Below are 21,008 nucleotides of genomic sequence, written 5' to 3'. Positions count from 1 at the left end.
ACTCTCTTAAACAGTGGGATCAGGAAAGACCTTGGGAGAAGGTGACCTCTGGGCAGAGGCCTGGAGGCAGGGACAAGCAGGACACAAGGGACGGGGGAGAGGGGCAGGGGCAGGAGAGAAGGCTTCTCAGGGCACAGCAGGAGGGCAGGGGCCGGCCAGGTCTGAAGCACTCAGTTTGCAAAGGCTTTGTGAACTGTGGTTAGATAGATAGTAAGTAAAGCAATCTTCACATGTGGACTTTTAAATCTCATTTCTTTTTCCCACTTGATGCTTTTTTACTCTTCTCATATCCTTAATAGAAAGAAAAATGGAGTGGGGATACATAGGAGAAAAGAAGCAAAGTCATGGCCAAAGTACTTGAGATTTGTCCTAATTTGAGAGTTACTTATGAAAATGGGAAACTCTGCACTAGATTTGATCTGTCCTTCAGTCTTCATTTTGCCAGCAACATTTAAGCACCAGTCTTCACCCTTGGGCCTGCCCTCCTTCGCTAAGGGCTCTGGCCCAGCCACGTGGAAGACGGACGGCAGGCAGGCTCCAGGCACAGCGTGGGAGCACAGAGGGGATGGAGGGCGTCCAGCCTGGGGCTGCCCCTGGCAGCTGCAGTGACTTTTACTTTTAACAGCTTTTACTGCTCAAGAAAAGGCCTCACATTTTCACTGCAGGAAAGATGTTCCTAAGTTTCCCTGCCTTGAAGAATGATTGATTAGTAAGAAAAACCACATCCAACATTGTAATGAAAAACAGTGGTATGCTTTTTCCTCCAGTTTTCATGTTTAATCCTGGCATGTGTGTGTGTGTGTGTGTGTGTGCAGCATATAGCAAGCTAGCTGGACCATGACCTCAGCAGGCTCTCCTGTGCAGGTGTCTTCAAGGGTATGGGAGGCCCTGGTGTTCACAGACCCTAGCAACCTGGAGGTGGACCCGGGAGAGGCGCTTTCTCGTCTGGGAGGCTGGATGGGGAGACAGAGCGCGCTCTAATTCATCCTGGGGTGAAAGCCGCATGAGTAACACAGTCCTGCAGCCTTTCCCAAAGCCAAAAGTAGGGCTGGACTAGAAGCCACAGGGAGATCCCTGTGACACCCTGGGCTCTCCCAGCTCGACTGCCATTGAGGTGGAGCACGAGGATCCCACAACAGAGCATGAAGGGGTTCCGAAAGCCTGGTCCCCTCCCCCTTTCTAATTCACCACGCAGACGCAGACGGAGGCTAGATGCCGCTCCGCACAGCACCACCTCGCAGGTGCAAGGGCTTCTAAGAGCTCTGTCAGCCATCATCCCTGCCCCACCACACGGCCAGTCCTGCTCAGCTGTCATCCTCACCCCTCTCACCCGCCCCCTCGACTCTCCCCCTCTCTCCATGTCCACACGTGTCAGCCCTCTGTGTGGAGCGTTTCCCCAGTTTCCTTCTCTATACTCAGACTCTGACCCCACTGGGTGACTCAAGGCCCTCCTCTTTCACAAAGACTTCACAGTTTGGGCCAATCCTTCCATGGCTTCCTTGCCTCTTACTCAGACAAGTCGCTCAGTATTTCCAGGCTTCAGGGTCTTCCTCTGCAGCATGGGAAGAATAACAGCATCTCCCTCACAGGGCAGTCCAGATGAGTGATCGTGGCAGCACAAACTAAAGCAAGTTCCCACTCTGTGTCCCGGGGGGAGTGCAGGGAAGGCCACCCAAACGTCTAGCGCCTCAGCCAGAGAAGGGCATGTGGCAGGTGTGCAGGTAGCTTTCCGGGCTGCCAGCAAGCTACCGGAGCTCCCTGGAGAAACAAGGCACCTCAGACAGAGGATGCTCGCATTTCCATTGTATTGCTGGTTCTATGCTCGATGAAAACAGAACAAAGCCAATGATACACTTGAAGCCAGAACTAGAGTGTGGTTGGGACATCCCTGCGTGGTGTACGCATGTTCTGAAAAGAATCTAGATTTCTCAACAAGAAGAAAAGTCTATAAAAAGAGTCCCTAAGGGGGGGAAAATTTTTTGAAAAGAAAGGGAGAGATATGTGAGGGTTCTTTAACTAAATCTTAATATCTTTGTTTGGCAAGATGACTTCTGAGTTTAAAGGGGAAATTAAAGTGTATTGGGCTTGGAGCTTCCCATATTCAATCTCAATTCTCACAGCTACCTCACAAGGTCTACGTTTCCTCCGTGTTATAGCTGAGGAAAATGGCTCCAAACCACACGGCGGGGCTGGGAATCAAGCCCAAGTCCACCTAACACCAAAATCCATGCTTCTCCCCGCCATCAGTAGAAACAGCCAGGCAGTACGGCTCACGGCTGGGCACTTGTAGGCAATGTTCTGTGTCTCTGCCACCCCCACCCACCCGCTGTCCCAGAGGAAGTCCACTTTTGCTTAATGACCTCTGGGGTGCCACTGTTTTGTCTGGAAAAAAAAAAGTATCTACCCACTGTAGGGTTCCATAATCCACGCAGTGTTCCTAAAGTCTGAGGTGAAAACAGAAGCTCATGCATTTTCCCTCTCTGCTTTCAAGTTTTCAAGTCTTCTCTCTGTGCTTTCTAACATGCAGTTGCTGATTTTTTTTTTTGTCCTTCAAGGTTCAAAAATGTTTAGTTATATTTTTTCTAAATGTCTTAGTGTGTTAACCAGCTTTTGCATATGCATTCTGCCATTTCTAAGACGTCAGGAGGAGACGCCCTCCAGCAGCTGCTAAATACCAGAGTTCATGCCCCAGAAGGGTGATGGCTGCTGCCTCTGTTCTCAATGTTCCTTAAGGCTCCTCCCCTGTCACTCCAGTGAGCTCAGCCTCTCACAGCTCAAAGCAGGCAGTGCAGCCCCTTCTTCTGAACTCTTTGAATCACTCCACAGATCTGCTTCTTAATATTCCAACCTCTTCCCAGGGCAGGAAGTCACAAGTGAAAAGACCATTTTAGGATTCCATCTTTACCCCAAAATCCCTTTACTAAAAATCTTTGATACTTGACTTTACATTTTCTTTAGATATACAGAATTTTCGCTGAAAAATCAGGAGCTTGTCAGAAGGGTGTGGAGGTTCTGAAGCCTTCCAATCACATTCACATCTTGGATTTGACAGAAAGGTGGCCCTTCGGCACAAATTAAGGCCCGCTGATTCAACAAGCCTATTGGCTAGTCTCTAGCCATCCCCCAACCCCGTTCCTACTGCTTTAAATCTCCTATAAGTAGTAACAGCAGCACCGACTGGTGCAGACACTGAGCACTTTGTTATCTCATTTAGTGCCCTCAGCAAATTTAGGAGAAATCCAAGAGGCTTGGGGGTTCCATGAGTTGCCCCAGGTCACCCAGCAAGCGGGTGCGCAAGTAAATGAGGCAGCAGGATTCAAACCTAACTCACCAGTTAACTCACCAGAACGCACCAGGACTCTCCGTCTAATCATGACATAATGCCACTTTCATCACAAAATAGTTTCTTTCCTCCTAAAACAGGCACTTCTTCAAGCATATTCTTGCAGATCACTACCACAGCAGAAGAACCCAGAAGGTCCTCTTTGCTGGGTCAATTACGAAAGAATGGGAAACAGAAAAGGTGGGGGGTGCAGGGGGAGAGAGGTCCTGAAGAGTGCTTTCACCTCTGGCCCCTTTCCTCCTATTAGAGGTCAGACAAGCAGCCCCTGGAACAAACGGAATGAATCCGTGCTCAGTTTCCCACTCACGTGTTTACACCCCTGACTGGGAAGAAAGACCTGATGTGACACGTCTCAACTAGGAAGAGAAGGCGAAATGCCTCCATGTCTGAATTAATTAACCACTGCCTCCTCTCGGCATTTCTTTCCTGGCCCCTCACTCTGGTCAGTGAGTCATGAAATGAGGACAGGACTCCAGGGAGGTGAATACCACAGCTGCACAGCCATGAACCAGAAATGACAAGACACAGGTGGTTAGCAACTTTCCTTCCCCGTGGGTCTCAGCTCCCACACACTTACCGATGCATCTCTAACCCAGGGGAGCACAAGTGTTGTCCCACAACAGAGTATGAATCTAGAAAGTTCATCTGAGCCAGCACAACCAGCCACTTAAAACTATAGCCTTAACCCGTCCAGCCCGGTAATGTATATGAAACCCTGGAACGTTTCACCTTTGCTGAACTTTCAAGCCGAAATACTTCATTACACTTGAGAGCGTAGCTGGCACGAGCAGCCTAGTTCTTCCCCACTTGCTTCATGAGGCCCATTTGTAAAAAACATTATTAATGGTCAAGAGATTCCAATAGAATTTGCCTGCCAAGATTTATTTGGCAAAGGAAAGATACTCCATCTCCTGAAACATAGGTTTAAAAAGTCTGTTCCAATCTTCCTTTTGCTAAACGTTACACCAACTCGCTTAAGAGAAAAACTGCAACTCTGTGCAAACCAGCATTTTAAAAATGAAATCCCAGCACCCAGGCTTCTCCGGCACTTACCCTCAGTGCTGGAACCAATGACGTCTTCCACGCCCAGCACTTGCCTCCCCCGACCCAGCGGTGGGGTGTGAGCGGGCACGGGGTAATTTAGAAGAACCGCCTTTCCTTCGGGGTGGGCTGAAGGAGCACCCTCTTCTGAAGGCGGGGCCCCTCCATCTGCGTAGGGAGGTGGGGCTCCCCGGGTAGGATCCAGTGAATCTCCTTCTATCTCTGATGGAGCCGGGCCTCTGGTCCCTTGCTGTCTGGAAGCCTTGACTCGGCCATTTAGACCTGGGGTATCTACCCCACCCAGAGCTCTCCCCTCTTTGGTTTGAGGGTCCAAGGTGGCAGATTCTGCTTCAGGGTAGAGAGGTCGATCACTAGCTGTCAGCTGTGGCAAAGGGGAGGCCGGACCTCCTAAAGGTCTTGGCTCAGCTTTCGACTGGAAGGAAACGTCAATACTGCTGTGGCCATTCCATGCGTCCTCTGGCTCACCTGGGGGGTATTCCACTTCTCCTTCATTCTCATCATAATAATCCAGACTGTCCTCAGTGTAGTCTCTTTCCGCGGCTGCAGTAGGGCCGAAGGACTGCTCCAGGGGAGGTGAAGGGTGGGCTTTGGTAAGGTCTCCTCCAACAGTGGCTGTCCTGATATTGTCCAGTGGGGAAGTGCTGCCGATATGAAAAGCCCACACTCCAGGAACCCCCAGGTTGCTCTGTCTAAATAAAAAGAAAACAGTGCATGACAAAAGTGTCCATTTACCCACCATCCTACAACAGTGAGCAATTTATTTTAAAACTGAAAGACTATTCAGATCAGATTCAGAGTTTTCACTAGTATAAAACCAAATAAAACCAGGCCTACATGCTGACTAAAAGGATTATACTGGAATTTTGACATAAACTACCTCTTATTTAACATTAGGTTTCAGAATGCTAGACCATCAACTTAGAAATCTGCTCTAAAATTCACATGTTTTGTCTAAAATCTGGCTATTTGAAAACAAAAAGGGAATGTAGGAATATTTTATACTTTCTCTACTTTTAACACACTCAGGAAAATGTATGCTTAATAATCTTTGCCAAACACTTAAACAATAATGACTAGTACATACTTTGAAACTTAATCATGTACCCAGTGCGTAATGTTCAATACAATCCGCAAGGTAGGGGCAGTGATCATGCCCAATATTACAGAGGAGAAAACAGGTTTAGAGAGGCTAGCTAAACTTCTTAAGGTCATACAACGAATAATTGGCAGAGCTTGGACTTGAATTCAGCACTAACACCAAAGCCCATGCTCTAAACAACTACATTATGTCAGAAAACCAATATACTACAGTCAATCAGCATCTGAATTATCACTGGTCTATAGAATGTTACAGACATTTCCCTGTTTAATCACATGGATTAACCAATTAACTAATTGACATGGAACAATGAGTCAATGTAAAAAAACTGAAAGAGAAATAAATGCCCACATCTAAAAAATGTTGAGCAAATGCAGAACAAAGTTAAGGGGAATATAAGAAAGTAGTTTAGTCAAAATGCCACGGGTTATAGGTGAGACATGGATCTGGAACCAGAGAGCTCACGTGTTTTCTTTACTAGAAAAGAACATGGACTCCATTCAGTCTTTCAAATGTTTCAGTGATGTATTATTTAATCAATGATACATTCTAAAGAGAACAACTACCTATAAGATTTCTAAAAATTAAAGAAAACAAACAAACAAACTTTGAACAAACAATAGTCTGGATAGCTTGAAAGCACCAGTTTCTACACTTCTTTGGTGTATGTGCAAAATTCCAGGCTCAAAGTCCCCCATGCTATGGGATTTCCTCAAAAGTCAGTCAGTGGGGTTTAAGACTTAATAACTAATAAGATAATACAAAATTTATCAAATCCTTATAAGAATAAGAGACTTTTGCTGATTTGGGTAGGTATTGAACGCATTCACATGGGTCCCTATAGCAGTAATATATTTTTTAAAAAGATTTTATTTATTTATTTGACAGAGAGAGACAGCCAGCGAGAGAGGGAACACAAGCAGGGGGAGTGGGAGAGGGAGAAGCAGGCTCCCAGCGGAGGAGCCTGATGTGGGGCTCGATCCCATAATGCCGGGATCACGCCCTGAGTCGAAGGCAGACGCTTAACTACTGAGCTACCCAGGTGCCCCAGCAGTAATATTTTTCAATACAATTCTGAGAATGTCTCTTTACTTCCTCTCTCCCTCTCCGCTGCTCCCTCTCCCTCTTCTGTGTGTGTGTGTGTGTGTGTGTGTGTGTGTGTGTGTGCACGCACACGCATATAGTTGTTTCTACTGCTATTATAGTTACTTTGGGGAAAGAGGAGCAGAGAAAGCAAAACCATGATCCTCTGTGCAACATGCTACGTATACCTGGCATGTTCTAAGATTTAATGTTGGTGTTTTTGGCAAGCAAATAAGGAACACTTTAGTAAGAAAATAAGAGAGAACCCTGAAGATCTGAGGGTACTGCCTTTATTATCACATCAGACGTGTTGCAGCGGCGAAATTTCTTCTTAAAGTTAGAGAAAACTATAAAAGCTTCAAAGAGTAGGAAAATAAAAGTTATGGCAGAAAGAAACTAAGTAAAATAACCTTCTAATGAAATATAAATCACTACCTTGGCTTTTGTCATTGTGCGTTATGGAAAAGTAACCAACTGGAGTGTATCCTAAAATACAAAGTCATCTGGAAAGCTTAGTGATTGAATTTAATTTATTTTCTAGAAAGGAAAACAAGGCTACAAAATGGGATGACAGCGCCTTCCTCCCTGGGTCATTAGGAGTAAGTAAGAAAACCACATAAAATGCCTAGCATGAGGCTCCGCACATAATTAGTACTTAGTAATTACAATTTGTCTTCGAGGAGGTAGAAAAGTATAATCTCAAAAAATACAAATGGGTGGATTCATATTTAAATTTCCAGAAGAGGAGTTATGCCAAATCCGCTATGAATTACATAATTTATTACCTTTAAGCTTCTAATTATGAGACAAATTTGAGGAAGACAAAGATTCTATTGACTAGGAAAATAACTTTATTCTTTAGAGATACATACTGAATTATCTAGTATTTAGTATGAGGATGATGTTGGCAATTTACTTAAAAATTCTTAAGCAAAAAAAAAAATGATGAATATTGGCAAAGTGTCAACAACTTCTAAATCTAAGTGATGAGATTTTGGGCGTTCATTAAGCTATTCCCTCCACCCTTCTGTGTATTTTTGAAAATTTAAATAATGAAAAGTAAAATAGAAGATTAAATGGAGGAACATTTCTACAATTTAGAGGTAGAGAAGGCCTTTCCAAGAATAACAAAGATCTGAAATCATAAAAGAGCAATAACTTAGCCAACCCTAAACTTACAGCTTCTAGATGGTAAGTAACTTTAAAGATGAACAACTGGACAAAAATATCTATACCGTATGAGAGGATTAATTTCCTCACTATATTTTTTATTTGTAAGAGCTCTTTGGACATACCCCAACGGAAAACAGCAAAAGACAGGGGCAGAGAAGTCACAAAGACAGATAATGGCTATTACACATACGAAAAGGTGTTTGGTTTCACTAGAAATCAAAGAAATTAGAGGTGAGAGTATGAACATTTGACACCGACCAGATTCACAAATATTGAAAAGAAAGAAGCTGCCAATCACAGCTCCATCTTATTGGTGAGGACATAAACCAGACATTTCTGAAGGGCAGTGTGTTCGTGTCCATCAAAATGTTCGATTGCGTATATAGCTTTTCTCAGCAATTCTCTCAAGAAGTTATCTTTCGTGGAAATGAGATTCTTGAGCAATGTGTGTTATGCTGTTTACCGCAATGATATTTATAAAAAGAAAAATTTAAAAAACATGTTAAATGTTCATCAATAACTTAATAGTGTAATATAAATACGACACGATGTTTTATAGGCTTAAAATGATAAAACGAACATCTTCCTGAAAGATACCTATAAGACAGTGATCAATGGGAAAATGCCGCATGTATAGCAAAAGAACCATGTTGGTTTTAAAAAGTTTTTGCATATTGCTTAAGTCTGCGAATGACTGCCAATACTGGCTATCACTTGGAGTACTGATAGTGGGTAATATGTGCTTTGATTTCATATCATGCTGTCTTGTTTGTGCTCTTTCTTAAGTTAAGCATGGCTTGTACTAAGGAAAAATCCCTGTGTCAGTCCCACGTCTTCTGACCTCATCAAGCAACTCCGAGGTTTCTAGGAAGCATCAAGGATACAAACGGCGGCGGGCATGGAAGGAGGTAAACGGGAGCCCTGTGTGTGTGCACGCACACGCGTGTGTGCGTTTGTTCCGTGGGGTCTCTATCACCGTGGTGGGGGAGCGCAACTGCTTTTTCCTACAGGCTCTTTGGCCCCCACTGCCTCCTGTACCCTGAGTACAGTTGGCGCTCCTTCCAGTGCTCCGGAGCCGTTGATCCTCTCATCTGCTGACCCTACCAGAGCGCAGGCTGCTAGTGTGCGGAGCCGGGGCCTCACACATCTTTGTATTTCAAGAGCTCGGCCCATTGTGATCTCTCAGTAATGTCTGGGGAGTAGAGAATCCGGCGGCTCCAGAGGGGAAGAGGAAGGTGGAACCAGAGAAGGGAAAGCAAAGGGCTAAGTTTTCTCACGTCTGGACCAAAGGGCAGCCTCGGTGGAGACCTAAAGATGCCCATGGTGGGTCGTAAGACTGGGAAAAGAGACCAGGCTTCGGCACAAAAGAAGTCGCTCGGGACTCCAGGCTCGTGTTCGAATTTTTGCCACCAAGTAGCTTCGAGGTCACAGGCAACTTAACTTCCCTAAGCTCATTTGTCAAATTGAGAAAATAGTAGAACTTACCTCCTAGGATTCTTGTGAGTTTTAATTAACTTCTGGAAAGTGTTTTACACAGTGTTTGGCAAGTAAGAAGCTCTCAGTAAACGTCAGCTCTAGGTAACCATATTTGGTGGTAGGGCTGCTCCCTGGCCGCTGAGCAAAACAGATGGCATGCAGAAGTGTAAGGTGCTCCAGTGCCCAGGAATAATGTCGTGGAAGGGAGAAGCAGTTAAGCAAGGCTAAGGAACCAATGTATTCTGCCTGGCTTCTAGACCAGGACTTGGGAAAGGAATATAAGCAAAGATATTTTTTCACAAGCCCTGAAATTAATAAATATCAACTGGTGCAAACCCGGATATGGTGATACGTGGACTGACAAACAGCAAAAGGGGCTTATTCTTACCCTAGCAGGGTAAGCGTCTGATGGGCCTCAGGAATGCGCTGGCTACCTCATGGAAAACCAACGGTTTCAGATAATGAAGCCACACGGAAACCCTGAGACCTCTAAATGCTACCCATGTGTCTGGTTTTCCCTTTTCCCCAAATAACACTATTCTCGATTTAACTTTTAACATGTATCTGTCTAAAAGACTAAATCACAACATCTCCTCCTTGTGAAATGATTAACCTGGAAAAATCTCACTCTGGGCAATTACATTACTGGATAATTTTTATGTGGCTCCAAGAGCAATGTTTTTCATAGCAAGCCTCAGTGGCTGTGCAAACACATACACACTGTTCTGTTTCCGGTATCTATACCCAATAGGGCAGGAAGAAAAAGGGTCTTTTATATTTTGGCGAATTTGCTCCTCCCAGGGTCTAATCTAGTGTCTGGTTTTGACCTGACACCTCCCTTAGAAGCCACCAAGATATTACTTAATGGTCTTAGAGGCACTCGAGTTTGGGTAGCTCCATCGGGTCCTAACATCAGACAGGGAAGGGTTTACTTACTGGTAGAGATTTTTCACAGACTGTTCAGTGCTAGTCAAGCTGAAATAGGGTCCTTCTCTCTTCGAGTCATCGACCTCCCCTCGGCAGAAGCCCACCCGGGCGGGAAGCTCGAGCTGGACGTTATAAGACTCTTTGGGGCGGGTTCCAAAGAACTGAAGGCCATTGGCAGGGTACAGAAGGAGGGCGTAGGTATCAGACTCATCAGACGCCAAAACTGCCTGGAAAGTGTTCAGCTATGAAAAACAAAAAATAGGAAATATTCTTAATAAAACAAACAAGAAATGAAAAACAAAACAGAATGCAAGCAACGCATCATAAAGTACAAGGGTCTTCCCCCTTCTCAGGATTCCTCCAAATTGCTTTTTTACATTATATTCTTTTCAGTTTCCTCTACAAGTTGTAATTGTGTAAGCTATATTATTATCATAATTCTCTTTTATCATTTACGTTAATACTTGAAATATGTATAGGTAAGAACCACGGGTTCCAAAAATAATGTTTTTAAGGTTTCAAACTTCTCTCATCCAAACCTCTTTAAGAACTAAGAGCAAGTACCAAAATTAGCCAGTATATTCCTACAGCTGCTGCCCTAGTTTACTGCCTTGGGCACTCAGGTGGATCACTCATTCATTCATTCATTCATTCATTCACCTGTTTACTGAATGCCTATGATGGGCAGGCACGGTGTTAGCCATTGGCTGATCAAAACGCCTCCTTACTGTTCTCACAGCCTCCTCTCTTTTTTCTTTCATCCGCCTTTCATGCCAGCACCTGAGCTATCCGACCCTCCTTTCACAGACCAGGAAACAAGACAAGGGGGCTAACAGATCTGCCTAAGGTCAGGTAGCTAGTACTCGGTGGCAGGCCAGCCAGCTCCAGAGTCCGTGCCCTGCACCACTAGGCCACCCCAACTACTCCGTAGCATCCCATTCAAGGTGGTTTATAACTGCCCCAAGCTTTTTCCCAGGTTTAGATCCACTGCATCTTCATTAGACTATGTCATAGCACCCCCCCCACCCCAGCCCTGCCCCTTCCTTTCTGCCATGTACTTTATCGCTTCTGTATTTTTGTTCATGTTTCCCTGTGCTGGGAAACCCTCCTAATCTTCTAATGCCGCCCTTCTGAGATTTTCTGTGATTCCCTGTAGATTTATTTCTGTTCTCTGACCATAACACCTGGTGTTTCTGGTTACCATTCTGGTTACCATCCACCTCATTTTGCCTGGTTAGCTGTTTGTTTGTAAACTCCACTTATTAATAATTCACTTGCACCTTAATTCAGCCCAGTGCCTACGAAGCTACACATTATGCTTGGTGCTGAAGGAATAGGGAGCAAAGGAAGGGAGACTCTGCCTGGGACAGTCTGACACTTAGAACGGCCATGGCTGGAATTCAGGAGAGTTACTGGAGAAGATAGTAGAGGCCAGAGGAGGGTGTGTGAACGTCAGGCTTAGGCTGGGGAGGCGTCACAGAGGTGGCCTGTGAACATTCATAAACACAGGAGGAGCCAAAGCAGACCAGAGTGAGACACCAGGAGTCTGAGTTAGCCGCAAACTCTGCGCCCAGGCCCTCATAAAATCACTCCTTAAGTTCAATTTACTCTTGTATTTTCAGCCAGACACTTTTTGCCTTTACCTATGTAACGCTCTCTCCACCCACACCCCCACATGATCGGTTAGGAGTACTCCTTATTTTATTTTAAAAAGGTATTATATTTAGGACTCTGAGAACTCTTCTCTCACTAGTCCCCCTCTTTTTACAATTTGGTAGGGACCTGGGAGCTATTTATAAATACCACTACTTCCCAATATGTGACTCTTAGAAATCTTATTTACTGGTAAGGGGTATTATCTCTCCATTTCGCTAGACAGACAAAAGTAGGCACAGAGAAGAACATCACATCTTACTAAATAAAACAGCAAACAACAGGAAAGTGTCCTGCATTTTGTTCTGTCCTGGACCCTTCCCCATATGGTGCTCAGACTCTTCCAATGTTTATGCTTCCTTTCAATACTTAATTAAAAAGTATAATTTTGACACTTTGCTGACAGGACACATCAATTCAGGTGTTAAGTGTTTGTCAAGAAGAAAAGCAGCACACAATTTTCTTTTTGTTCTCTAACATAGAAACACTTACCTTATTTCGCTTTCTTTTTTTCCTTTTTTAAAGATTTATTTTTAAGTAATCTCTACACCCAGTATGGGACTCGAACTTACAACCCCAAGATCAAGAGTCACATGCTCTACTGACTGAGCCAGCCAGGCGCCCCTGCTTTCTTTGTTTAAGCTCACACACTTAAAGACGGCAGAGGTGGGGGGCTCATGTATTTGTTATTTTTGCAGTTGTTGACTGTTCATCAGCAAAACTTGACTGTTGCACAAACAAGAGGCAAAGGATGCTTTCTAGAGTTTCTCAAAGCTAGGAAACCATAACTTCTGCCGAATGTAAGCAAAGCCTGTTCTGCATCATGTCCATACATAATATATATTACATCGTCGATGAACAGTGATTCCATAACATCAGAGTACTCCTTGGTCAGAATCAACAAAGTTTGGCTAGGGAAAGAAAAGTACTTGAGGAAGAGAAAGGACCTGTTGTAACAAGCCAAGCTTTCGAAGCTCCTGGCATTGATTACTTACAACAAATGTAAGATAGGAAGAATCCTGATTCTAAGTTTAGAGAAATTCTGTGAAGATAAGGAGGAGGGGGTACCGCAGATTGTGAGGGAACTGAAGGAGATGGGGGAGGAGGGGAGGGAGGGAATAAACAGAGCTGTGAAGGGGAGCGTCTGGCTTCTACTGTGGAGTCTGGGAACTTAGCACTTTATTTTATTCATTCTGTCAGTCAAATTCATTTCGATGAAAATTTATTCGGTGCCTTTTATACGCCATCCCTGAGCCAAGCACTTATTATACAGGTGGCAAGCCTTTATTTAATTTACTTGTCTCTGCTGAAAGAGGCAAAAAGGAGGAGTTTAGATAGAATTTATGATCCCAAAGTACAGGCCAAAAGAGTTTGTTTAAAAACCACCCACACACCAAATGATCATTTTTAAAGTTCTCTCTCTTGGCTCTACAAAATTCTACATCTAACTGTTAAAGAGCACACTTCATGAAGTCCTGAAGGACTCAGCCTCCCAAAGCACTCCTCGACTAGCTTCCAGACCGGAAAGGTCTCCACATTCCCGGAGAGACGAGCGCCTTTGCAAGAACCGCACGTGCTCTGTCTCTGAAGATAAACCCTCAGATGGGCTGCCAAACCCCACAAAAGGGTCACCGGTTCCCAACTTCCTCAGGATCCCAGGGAGGACAGAGGGGGCCTCCGCGGGAAGAGGAACAGCACAGAGAGGATCCGGGCCAGTGGCTGCTTTGCTTCAAGGTTTCTGCCATCCTGTTATCCGAAAGAGAGAAAAGCCAGAGTTGTCAGCAGAAACCAGGGTCTGACCCTCTCTTTCAGGTATGGGACATCACCAAGCAATGCTGACTTGACACTCAGCAGACCCAGCCTGATGAATTTCATGCCCTTCCACAAGCTTCTAAATTTGCAATTCATTTAATTAATTTCAGCCATCTGGCCAAGAAACAGAACAGTGCCAGCCTTGTCCCAAACAGGTTTGCCTATAGTGGCTTACAAAAATTACAGTGAAAATGAAGAAGTAGGGTAACTCCTACAGGGGTCACAAAGTTCTCCTTCCCGTCTGCCTTGGGGTCACATGCTCTCCACAGTGGTGGCATCACTGACTTCCAGCCTCCAGGGTTTGGAGTCTGCACTAACCTCCACTCCTTGATATACTGCTCCATCCCCCAGCATCTGCAGCTCACTGTCAAAGGCACGATCTCCTCTCATTCATTTGTATGCCCTAAATCATACAGATCCTGCCCAAAACTCAAACATCTGTGCTCTAGTCTCAATGTGACATCCTTCCTGACACTTAGTCTTTAGCATTTCATTAGCAAACTTAAGCATTTCATTAACCAATTTCCATATATGTCTCTATTCAGTACATCTTCATAGCTATATTTTAGCCCTCAGGTTAAACGTTTTCGGAGAGACCCCAGACCTCCCCTCTTCTGGACTTGAGCTCCAGAAGTCAAAAAGCTACAACAAAGTCGTTCTTTTACCTCTCATTCTCTCTGCGGATTCACCCCCCTCCATCAACAACAATCATCCTTTGAAACAAGTCAACACGGTTTAGGCCTCCGAGGGGCAACCTTCCGCTCGTGTTGTGTGACTGGCTCCACGACTCCCCTCATCCATGTCTCCCGCCTCAGCTCTTTCAGTCTGCTCCCAGGACAAGGCCTTACTCAGAACAATTTCTCCTTCCGCCTCATTCTCAAGATCCATGCTTTCCATCCTTTTGGCTCAACTTAAATTCCAGGTCAACAAAACATCCCCCATATCACACAGATTTGTGTGGCCCAGTTCTCCATAACTCCCATTTCTCAAACAACAAAACAATTCTCCCCCGCCCCCAAAAACCAAAGCTGAAGTAAACACGAGTCCTCTTTATGTCTCCGTCAAGTTCTCTGAAGGTCAATACCATGACTTCTTTGCCCCATAAGGTACCTATGACAGATGAGGAGTCTCAGATTAATTGAACTGATAAACACTATTTGTTTTTTTTTTTTTAAGAGAGCCAGCGTAACGCACACCCCCCCACCCCCCACCCCGCCGCACCCCGGCAAGCCAGGGGGAGGGAGAGAATCTTAAGCAGGCTCCACGTCCAAGGCTCCCAACACGGCAGATCTCAACGACTTTGAGACCAGGACCTGAGCCAAAATCAAGAGTCGGACACTTAACAAACTGAGCCTCCGAGGCAACCCCTATTTCTTCACTTCTTTTAATTTGCAGTTACAATTTGCCATTCCTGCCACATCAGATACAACATCCTGTCATACCCACCATGAATATCCATGGAGAGAAAGGGCAGCAACTGAAACAGTTTCAAATGGTGAAGATGCCATTCCTCTGATATCTTCAAGTTTCCAGTAACTTTGCAACATAGGGTTAGTGTGTCAAGGTTTAAGAAAGCCACGTAGAACTCACACAGCCCTTCAGGCAAGGCAGATCACTGTTTGCCAGAATCTATCTCCAAAGAACTATTAAAATAAAAACTCAAATCACAGGGCTCTTTAAAGTATGCAGAAGAACCTTCAATGTGGGTAATTGAAAAAACATCCTCTCTCCAAACAGAACCCTTATCTCCTTTCAAAACGAAACAAATTCTGAAGCCAACTCAGCATATGGCAATGTCTGAAGAATGATTTTAACTAGAAAAGTAAGAGTGATGGAATCTACAAATCTTCCTATACTTCTCACCCAAAAGAAACTAGACAGAAGTTGTAGTTCAGAAAACCTAGTATTTAAAGACTTCTTAGGCAAAGGCCTTACATCCCAGTGTCTTTACAAAATAGAGAAATTTAAAAACCAGAATCTGTTCCTATCAAGCCAACACAGAGGAACACAGATTGACTGAGCATTCACACCCACTAGGTCTAAAAGAATACAATGACTACTTAAAAATGTCACCCTACTTAAAAGTGCCACCTTAGTTAATTCTGACAACAATCCTGTAAGGTAGGCATTGCTCCCCCATTTTACAGGTTAGGAAATAAGAATGGGGCTGAGTCATTGCTTCCAAAGTCACTGAATAACCTTCTGTAATGCACGTCTTCATTCAAAATCTTTTTATATCGTCATGGTCTTCACAACCACCCTGAAAGTTGCGTGAAAGGGTGGTATTTCCATGCTACAGATGAAATTGAAACAATAATTAACAAAGTCACCTTGTCTGTATTGTAATTTTTGGTTTCAAATAAGCTGTAAAAAATGGAATCTTAAAGCTCTAGTGTAATTTCGCCATCCCAGCACTTCTGTGCAACTGTTCATCTCCAATTCATCCCACTCAACTCAGCTTCATCCTTGTTCTGTTGAAAAAGTAAAACAGATGCAGCTGAATTCTCTTCAGAGCATCAGAACACTAATTTGGAAGTAATGAGGTATCAACAGCATCCTTGGCAGCCAATTTCATTGCAAGTTCATTCTTCCTTTGAATGAAATATGATTCCAAATACTCTTCTGATACTAAGAGCACATCAAGCTTTATTGGAAGCCTTTAGAAAAAGCACAATTATTATGTCCACTTACATCACTTGAGCCAAGAAAATGGGTCTTGCATGAAAAATGTGGGTTAAAAGCAATTAAAAAACCCAGGGCGCCTGGTTGGCTCAGTTGGTACAGCATGCGACTCCTGATCTTGGGCTTGTGAGTTCAAGCCCCATGTTGGGTGTAAAGATTACTTAAAAATAAAGGCAAAAAAAAACCTAAGAATCAAGAAATGTATACTCTAAACCTGCCTTTGCCTCACTAAGAGCACAATTCACAACAATTGCATTATCTTCTATTTGCCATTATCTGTGAAATGCAAACAATAATTCTTGTTGTACTTATCTCGTAGGATTGCTGTAGAAAGACAGTATGATAAAATAATTGTTTTAAGAATTAACTAGATGGCTTGAGTAAACAACATATATAATGATTGTTTTAGTAGTCTTTCCTTTGAGTCGTTACCTTCTCAATACAGACAAAAAGAACTCTGGGGGGAGAGGGGGTAGAAATCCAATCCCTTGCTTAAAATCCTTCAAAACCTACCCACTGCCAAAGAAACAAATCCAAACTCCCACAGAGCATGATCTGTCCCCACCCCATGGCTTTTTCATCCTCATGCCCAACCACCCTTCCTATTCAGTAATGCACCACACGGAAGGTGCAAAACACAGTACACTTTACAGCACGTGGGTGTACATCACATGCTATTTCTTCTGAGACTGTTCCACTGTGCTCAACTCAGATTCAAAGCTACTTCCTCATTATAACCTTCCCATATTGAGTCTCCTAACCAGGAAGGTGCCGAGTTAGTCTTCTTAAGTGAAGATGCTATTACATTTATCATATTGAACATAATCAAAGTCCCCACTAAACTATGAGGTCCTTACGAGCAAAGAGTATTTCCTTTCACTGTGTCTATACCAGTTCTGAACCATAGTAAGTGTGCAAAACCAGTTTGCTGGATAAATAAATCTTAACTACATTTACATATAAATTGCTTATACACACACTTATATGCATATGCCACATATAAGATACATGTTTACAAAAAAAGACTGGCAGAAAACACAATAATGTATTAGCAGTGGTCACCTCTGGTTGGTGGAATTATAAATAATGTTTATATTCTTATTTTCTAATTTTCTAAGTTTTCTATGATAGGTATGTTATATTTAATTTTATTTTACTTTTTAAGATTTATTTACTTATTTTAGAGAGTGCACAAGTTGGGGGAGGGGCGGAGGGAAAGAGAGGGGAAGCAGACTCCCTGCTGAGTGGGGAGCTGCTGCCAGGCTTAATCTCAGGACTCTGAGATCACAACCTGAGCGGAAATCAAGAGTCCATTGCTCAACCAACTGAGCCACCAAGCCTCTAATTTTAAATAAGTTTTTAAAACTTGTATACAAAAATGAATGAATGAGTGAATGAATTAATTCAACATGATGAGGAGCCTTATCTTATTCATCTTTCTCCAACCCTCCACCTAGCCCAATGCCCTGCACAAAGGAAATACCCAATATATTTGTTTGAATTGAATGTATTCTGTTGAATTGAATAACTGAAATGTCAAACCACATCTGTAAAACAAAGTTAATAAACAAAACTAAATGCTGCCTGACAAAAAATGAATGTCAAAAAAAATCACAATTCAAATATCTTTTATTTCTAGATCTTCTTAGAATAGCTTTTTGGGAATATTTCTCTTACAGAATACAAAACAAAATGGCCACCATCTTGAACTACTTAGTGAGAGCAGGCAGGCTGCTTAATCTTTCAGGGAGGGTATGTGCCATCTTTCTATAGCTAAGAAACAACTATGATGAGTCAAATAAAGATAAATTCTAGGAGTTTCGGCCCCTTGAGAATGAAATTTTAGATTCAGGTCTTATTTCACAGGAGGAAGCCCTTACCTATTCCAGGATTGAGGCAGGTCCCCATTTGCCAAGCCACCCTGGTCCCAACTGATGTCCATTAGGAGTACTTTAAATGTTGCTGCCAAGCCTTAAGACTGGGAGCTCAGATTGTTTACCTTCTCAGGTAGACACTTTAAAACAAATAGAGGACAGTCTCCTGTAAACCACGGAGCATGTAAACTGATGTCTGCAGAGTAACTTGGCAAAAGCTATCAAGAACCTCATAAAAAGTGGATCCTCTCTGACCCACCAGTTCCACTTCCCGGAATATCAAGTAAGGACATGTGGAAAGACTTAGCTAAAAAAAAAGAAAAGAAAAGAAAAAAAAAAGTGCTTCACAAAATTATTTATAACGATGAAAAATTGGAAATAACCTTAATGACCACTGGACACAGTGGTAAATTCACTGGGTAGAATATTATGCAGATATTATAAATGATGTTGTAGAAACATATTTAGTGACACTGAAACATATTTACAATACACTACCGAGTGAAAAAAATAGTTTACAAAACAGTATGTGCAGTGCCAACCCATTAGTGTTAATGGACAGTGACGGATAAATAGATAGTAATAGGAAAAAAAACCTCTGGAAGATACAAATGAAAATGTTTAACAGTGATTATCTTTGAGTGGTAGGAAAATGAATGGTTGTTCTTTTTTAAATTGCCTGTATTTGCTGATGTTTTCCTTCGATGAACATATAATTAGAAATAATTCTTGTATACTTAGAGGGGATTCCAAAAATCAACAACCAGACAGTGAACTGCCTTGTGTTCTGAGGGCCTTCCGCATCTGCACTGGGGCCCTCACACCCGACCCTTGCTAGAAGTAGCCGCTCTCAGACCCTTAGAGGACGCCTGGAGAAAACAGCCTTCTTCACCTCCAAGCCACGTCAGCCCTGGTGCCTCCAAACGGCACAGCAGGTTCAGCACGAGAGCGGACTCCGAAGAAACTCCAAGCCACGCCCTGGGTTCCAGCCCAGAATTCAAACCCATCCCTCCATTGGCTCGGCGGCCAAGCACCCCCGGTCGGTTACCTCTTCTGAGGGCGGCACGCGGCTGCTGGCCTCCTCGTAGGCGCCCACCTGCTCCCAGGTGGCCAGGAAGGCGTGGGTGGGGGTGAAGCGCGCCGCGGTGCGCGGGAAGCCGGCGCGCACGTAGCGGGCGGCCAGGCCCAGCACCGCCAGGGACGTGTCTTCACGGTACAGGACCTGGCCCCTGCCCCGGCTCGTGTCGATGTCCGCCAGGAAGGGAGCGATGGCCGGAAAGTCTGTGGGGAAATCATCGTCCACGTACTGGGTCTCCCTAGGGAAGTCCTGAGTGGAGATGATACCGTTGGTGCCCACCTGTGGAGCAGAGGGACAAAAGGTGACGGTCGTGTACGAGGCAGGAGGCCCTCGGGCGGCCACCACAGGTCCAAATGTGCGCGCCCACCCTGCTACGCACGGAGGGAAGGGAACCGCCTGGGGCTTGAAGCTGCCCCTTCCCTACCCACGGGGAACCGGACTCCTTCAGGACGACCAGCGCAACTTCAGCCGGCGCCCCGCCCGCCCTCCCTACCCCACAGCGCGGTGCGATAAGTCCAGGAGCCCTAAAACTCCCGGCTCACGTATCTTCTCACTCCCGGCATAACGCTGGAGAAAACCTCCGGGTCCGAGGAGGGAACACACTAGCTCTGCAGACGTGCATAGCCTTCTCGGGGTCCTTACTGGAAACCCTACTGGCCGCCCCAGCATCCCCAACTCCTTTTCTGCCTGGGACGCTTATGTAGCTACGAATTTGTGCGTCTGAATTCTTGCTCTTCCTCTCGAGGTAAAGAAAAGCAAGCCAGACAGCAGCACCGCTGCAGAGCCAGGTCCCACCCCAGGGGCACTCGGGGACAGCCCGGCGTGCGGACTATTTCCTCCGCTTGGAAGGCAGGGGTTCGGTGAGATCCACACTACATTGACCGGTGGAAAGAAGCTGCGAGAAAGCTGCCGGTTCCCACACCAAGCGGGGGCTGAACTTACGTAGAGGTAGCTGAACTGGGCTTCGTAGAAGCGCAGGGGACTCGCCAGCTTCACCGGGGCTGAGCTTTCATCGTCGCCTTCCTGCAGGAGCTGGTCCCCCCGCGACTGCCCGTAAGGGAAGAGCTCGTCTGGGTGCAGCGCCCCGGCCCGGGACAGCAGCAACAGCAGCAGCAGCAGTGGCGGCGGCGGCAGCGGCAGCGGCAGCGCCAGCTGTTGCAGCGCCAGTCGCCGGGCTGCGTGGTCCCCCCGCATGCTCGCTCGGCTCCTGGGCTGCCCGGCGGCAGAGCGCGTCCCGGCCCGGCCCGCCTGCCCACTAGCTGCGCCGCGCCAGCCTCCAACCTGGATCCCCGCGGGCGCCCGGGCGGGCTGGGACTGCGGGCCCTCCCAGCGCGCTGACTGGCTGCCGCCCTCGGCCGGGGACCAATCACAGGCTCGGGGAAAGTTCGACAGCGGCTGCCACATCTGGTTCTTGTTAAAAGTTTTCTAAGGCAGCGGTCGCGGGAGCGGCGGGGCTGGCGAGGTAGAAGCCTCGGGCCGGGGCTGCCCGGAGTGCTGCTCCGCCTCCGCAATCCGAGAGCTGCAGGGCTCGCTCCCGCCCTCCTGCGGGGACTGCTCGGCGGGGTCCGCGAGCCCCTCCCCCGACACCAAATGGCTCGCGAAGTCCGAGGGCAGCGGCGCTGCAGGAGAGGACCTCAGCGCCAAGGGGGTACCCCGCAGCGGCGTGTGCAGCTGCTGGCTGGCGCGACGCCCCCCGCCAGGCTGGCAGGGCGAGGGTGTGGCGGGGGGGGGGGGGTCCCGGGCGCC

At 45.5% G+C, this 21,008-nt stretch overlaps 1 protein-coding gene across 3 annotated transcripts in view; it reads right to left on the bottom strand.

Moving 5' to 3' along the window:
- Window positions 1–20,743, bottom strand: part of NID2 (nidogen 2) — a 57,972-nt gene extending 37,229 nt beyond the window's left edge. The window contains exons 1-4 of one of the 3 annotated variants that reach the window (XM_045810312.2): window positions 20,205–20,743; window positions 19,233–19,541; window positions 10,173–10,405; window positions 4,397–5,094 (exon numbers count right to left, since the gene is read on the bottom strand). In XM_045810312.2, coding sequence (XP_045666268.2) covers window positions 4,397–5,094; window positions 10,173–10,405; window positions 19,233–19,541; window positions 20,205–20,666 — 1,702 coding nt within the window. In that variant the 5' untranslated portion in view covers window positions 20,667–20,743. The remainder of the gene's footprint in view (window positions 1–4,396; window positions 5,095–10,172; window positions 10,406–19,232; window positions 19,542–20,204) is intronic. The other 2 variants (XM_045810308.2, XM_045810311.2) reach the window with 2 other exon arrangements.
- Between the last annotated feature and the right edge of the window lie 265 nt (window positions 20,744–21,008).

The sequence above is a fragment of the Ursus americanus genome, chromosome 26 (assembly GCF_024610735.1).
Source record: "Ursus americanus isolate L20-20 chromosome 26, mUrsAme1.1.p, whole genome shotgun sequence".
In the NCBI taxonomy this organism is placed as follows: domain Eukaryota; kingdom Metazoa; phylum Chordata; class Mammalia; order Carnivora; family Ursidae; genus Ursus; species Ursus americanus.
This window is presented reverse-complemented; position numbering and strand designations above follow the sequence as displayed.